Source organism: Etheostoma spectabile, chromosome 20, assembly GCF_008692095.1.
Source record: "Etheostoma spectabile isolate EspeVRDwgs_2016 chromosome 20, UIUC_Espe_1.0, whole genome shotgun sequence".
In the NCBI taxonomy this organism is placed as follows: domain Eukaryota; kingdom Metazoa; phylum Chordata; class Actinopteri; order Perciformes; family Percidae; genus Etheostoma; species Etheostoma spectabile.
In genome coordinates this window covers 20,500,520-20,504,426 of record NC_045752.1, presented here as the reverse complement: position 1 = coordinate 20,504,426, position 3,907 = coordinate 20,500,520, and the positions used below count along the sequence as shown (strand labels likewise).

The following is a 3,907-nucleotide window of genomic DNA, read 5'->3' as shown; positions in this document are numbered from 1 at the left end:
AGATAAATAAAAAATAAAAAACATTTTATTTAGTACTTGACATTCACGAGGTTGGTGGAAACTGTTTAGCAAACACAGACAATAACCTTCAGGGAAAACTGTCCCAGAGCCAAAAAGGCATAAGGACAAACGCGCACACACACACGCGCCCGCGCACACACACACGCGCCCACACACACACACACACACACACACACACACACACACACACACACACACACACACACACACACACACACACACACACACACACACCCCTTAGCCTACGTCAGCAGGTGTGTGAGCAGCAGGAGGTGTGCGGAGCGCCAAACTGAAACTTTGGACACCGTACCACCACTTTACATCTTTCTCTGTTCCTCTCGTGGATTAAACACCTGCGCATCAGCTGATGCAGCCGTTTTCCCGTTCGCACCAGATAACAATGGATTAACATTTTCACTGGAGCCATGCTCACATTCTTGGTTCGTCTTGGCTCGAGCCACCGAGTCCTCGCAGGGAACCTATCCGACTTGGATGCACTCCACTCCCGTTTCCTTTCCGCATTCCCGCGGCCGCCGTGCGCAATGCAGGCGTGGAGCTCAGATCCGTGATCTCAACAGAAAAAAAAACCGGTTCCTCCGGCTAATCTACCCAACTATTGCTGGCGGTGCATTATGTTTGCAGCCAGAGGAAGAGAGGAAGCCCGGAGGACTGACCGTCTGCTCGCTGTAGGCTGGACAAGGCCGTTTTCAGCGCACTGAGAAAGCCTGAAACGCGTTTTATTGACCGGGTTTACGCTAAAACCTGGAATAAGCCGCCGCCGCGCTCATTCATGTCCCGGGATGGAGGGTTGCTGTCGCACCTGTATGCCGTGTTTAAGTCGGCTCTGGAACTGCATATGGCCGGACGTCCGCTACCCAAACGTCCCCAACAACAACCATGTCATCGCCAACCCGGACGCGCAGACGGCGGAGATCCGCACCGTGTACGGGGACATCCGCATCCCGTCGCCCAAGAAGCGGCCGGTGCAGCTTTACGCGGCGCTCTTCGACTTCGAGGCCCGCAGCGACGACGAGCTGACGGTGAAGGAGGGGGACAAGCTGTCGGTGATCGAGAAGCGGGGGGAGTACGTGCTGGCCAAGAAGCTGACTGGGTCTCTGGAGTCCGGACTGATCCCGGCCAACTACGTGGCTCTGCTGCAGGACGAGTTCGCCAAACACAAGTGAGTGTTGGAAAAACATCCTCTGCTTACAGCTTCTCTTTTTCTTTTTGAGTATACGGTGCTGATGGGAGAACAACTGGCGTTTGATCTGCTGTGAGACTAAAAACATCATGTCCTTTTCTAAGTTTCTGAATAAAAAAATATGGGTTTCCTTTGACAAAATTACCCACAAGTATCATGGATCAATCAATTTCTGTGGGTTTAACTAAAACAATAGGCATAATGTAAAATGAATGACATTATAGACCATGAAGTCCAAAAATAAGTGTACAATAATAGTAATATGTTGGAATGAAACTGGCTTAGAAGATGTAACACAACATTTTAATAAAATGACAATTTATATTTCATAAACAGACAAAACACTGGTATTTTGACCCAGTTACCCCCAAAAGTTGCCTTAATATATTCAACATGTGAAGCAGATCCAGAGCGATATGTATTGTAGAGGGACAGACTCAGGGTTCAGTGTCTTGCAAAAGGACACTTTGACATGGAAATGCAGGACCAGGGATCAAACCACCAACTTTCCGATTGGCAGGCGACCGCAGCCGCCCCTGATCTGAAGACACAGAGAGACATGTAGAGGGACAGGTCTGAAGACACAGCTAGAGAGAGACATGTAGAGGGAGAGATCTGAAGACACAGATACAGAGAGACATGTAGAGGGACAGGTCTGAAGACACAGATACAGAGAGACATTTAGAGGGACAGGTCTGAAGACACAGATACAAAGAGACATGTAGAGGGGCAGGTCTGAAGACACAGATTCAGAGAGACATGTAGACGGACAGGTCTGAAGAAACAGATACAGAGAGACATGGTCGTTAACTGTTGGCAGTATAGGAACACAACCTTAAATACTGTTCCCATTCTGAAAACATTGTGTAAATAAAAGCTGATAACTGACCGAGGTTTGACCTGCTGTGAAAGATATCAGTGTTGATATCAAAATATCAATATGAACCGGTTCAGTCACCACTGCAAAAACTAAATGTATCCCAGTGTCTACTCTTGTAGAGAAATGTCATTTTCCCTTCCTGACAGATTTTTACAGTTATGTTAAATCATATCTAGATCTGAAATGATTAGTCAATTAGTTGGTTAGTCAATCAACTGAAAATGGTTTTGATAGATGATTTTTATACATTTACTTTATTATTACAATTTGTTTTTATGTCATTTGAACTATAATATTTTAAAAGGAAGTCTCTAAAAATGATTGCTTAAAAATTAAAAACGGTTGACACTATGACATGCTGCTTTTTGGATGCTTTTATATAGGCTTCATTGGTCCCTACTGTATCTGAAGTCGCTTTTATAGAAACCTTAGTGGTCCCCTAATACTGAATCTGAAGTCTCTTTTATATAGACCTTAGTGGTCCCCTAATACTGTATCTGAAGTCTCTTTATATAGACCTTTTTGGTCCCCTAACACTGTATCTGAAGTCTCTTTTATATAGACCTTAGTGGTCCCCTTATACTGTATCTGAAGTCTCTTTTATATAGACCTTAGTGGTCCCCTAATACTGTATCTGAAGTCTCTTTATATAGACCTTAGTGGTCCCCTTATACTGTATCTGAAGTCTCTTTTATATAGACCTTAGTGGTCCCCTAATACTGTATCTGAAGTCTCTTTTATATAGACCTTAGTGGTCCCCTAATATTGTATCCAAAGTCTTTTTTTACATATGCCTCAGTGGTCCCCTAATACTGTATCTGAGTTCTCTTTTATACAGGCCTCATTGGTCCCTGAATACTGTATCTGAAGTCTCTTTTATATAGACCTTAGTCGTCCCCTAACACTGTATCTGAAGTCTCTTTTATATAGACCTTAGTGGTCCCCTAACACTGTATCTGAAGTCTCTTTTATATAGACCTTAGTGGTCCCCTAACACTGTATCTGAAGTCTCTTTTATATAGACCTTAGTGGTCCCCTAATACTGTATCTGAAGTCTCTTTCCCAAAATTCAGCCTTGGTGCAGAATTACAGCCACTAGAGCCAATCCCACAATGAGCTTTCCTTAGTATGTGCCATTTCTGAGTCTGTAGCTTTTGAGGCAGGGGGCCTTGACCAACTGCCACTTTGCTTTTTTGAAAGCCATGATGTCTCTCTCTCTTTCATGGACAGGCCAAATTTTCTGGGGGCGGGCAAAGCGGAGAAAGGGGAGGTAACCTTGCCCCTAATGACCTCATAACGCATAATGTTAATAAAAATCTCTAAATGTGAAGTTTTCATGCCATGGGACCTTTATGTAATGTGCGAAAGCAAATATGGCAAAACCCCACTGGTTCAACCATCTCAAATGTGAATATTTAATTTGTTTTTTTAGTCTTTAATGAAATCAAATTAAATATCTTCAAGTTTTGGACCACTGGTTGGACAAGACAATCAACCTGATCTTAAAGTAGTTAGGGCTGCTAACAAGTAGACTATGTTCATTCAATCTTTGGTTAATTGTTTTCTTGATTGATGTTTTTATTTTTTCATTTTTTTTATTATACTTTATTAATCTCACAAGGGGAAACTACACTTTTCACTCTGTTGTTATTACACAAAGGCCCGATACCCACACATGCTCAGGACATACACATGCCACTATGGAGAGATGTCAGAGTAAGGGGGCTGCCCATGGAAAGGCGCCCCGAGCGGTTGGGGGTTCGGTACCTTGCTCAAAAGCACCTTGGCAGTGCCCAGGAGGTGAA

General features: G+C 43.7%; 1 protein-coding gene across 1 annotated transcript in view; it reads left to right on the top strand.

Annotated features, from left to right (window-relative positions):
* Positions 1 to 232: 232 nt before the first annotated feature.
* Positions 233 to 3,907, top strand: part of LOC116670090 (tyrosine-protein kinase SRK3-like) — an 89,980-nt gene continuing 86,305 nt past the window's right edge. Inside the window, exon 1 of the mRNA XM_032500398.1 lies at positions 233 to 1,201. Coding sequence (XP_032356289.1) covers positions 822 to 1,201 — 380 coding nt within the window. The 5' untranslated portion in view covers positions 233 to 821. The remainder of the gene's footprint in view (positions 1,202 to 3,907) is intronic.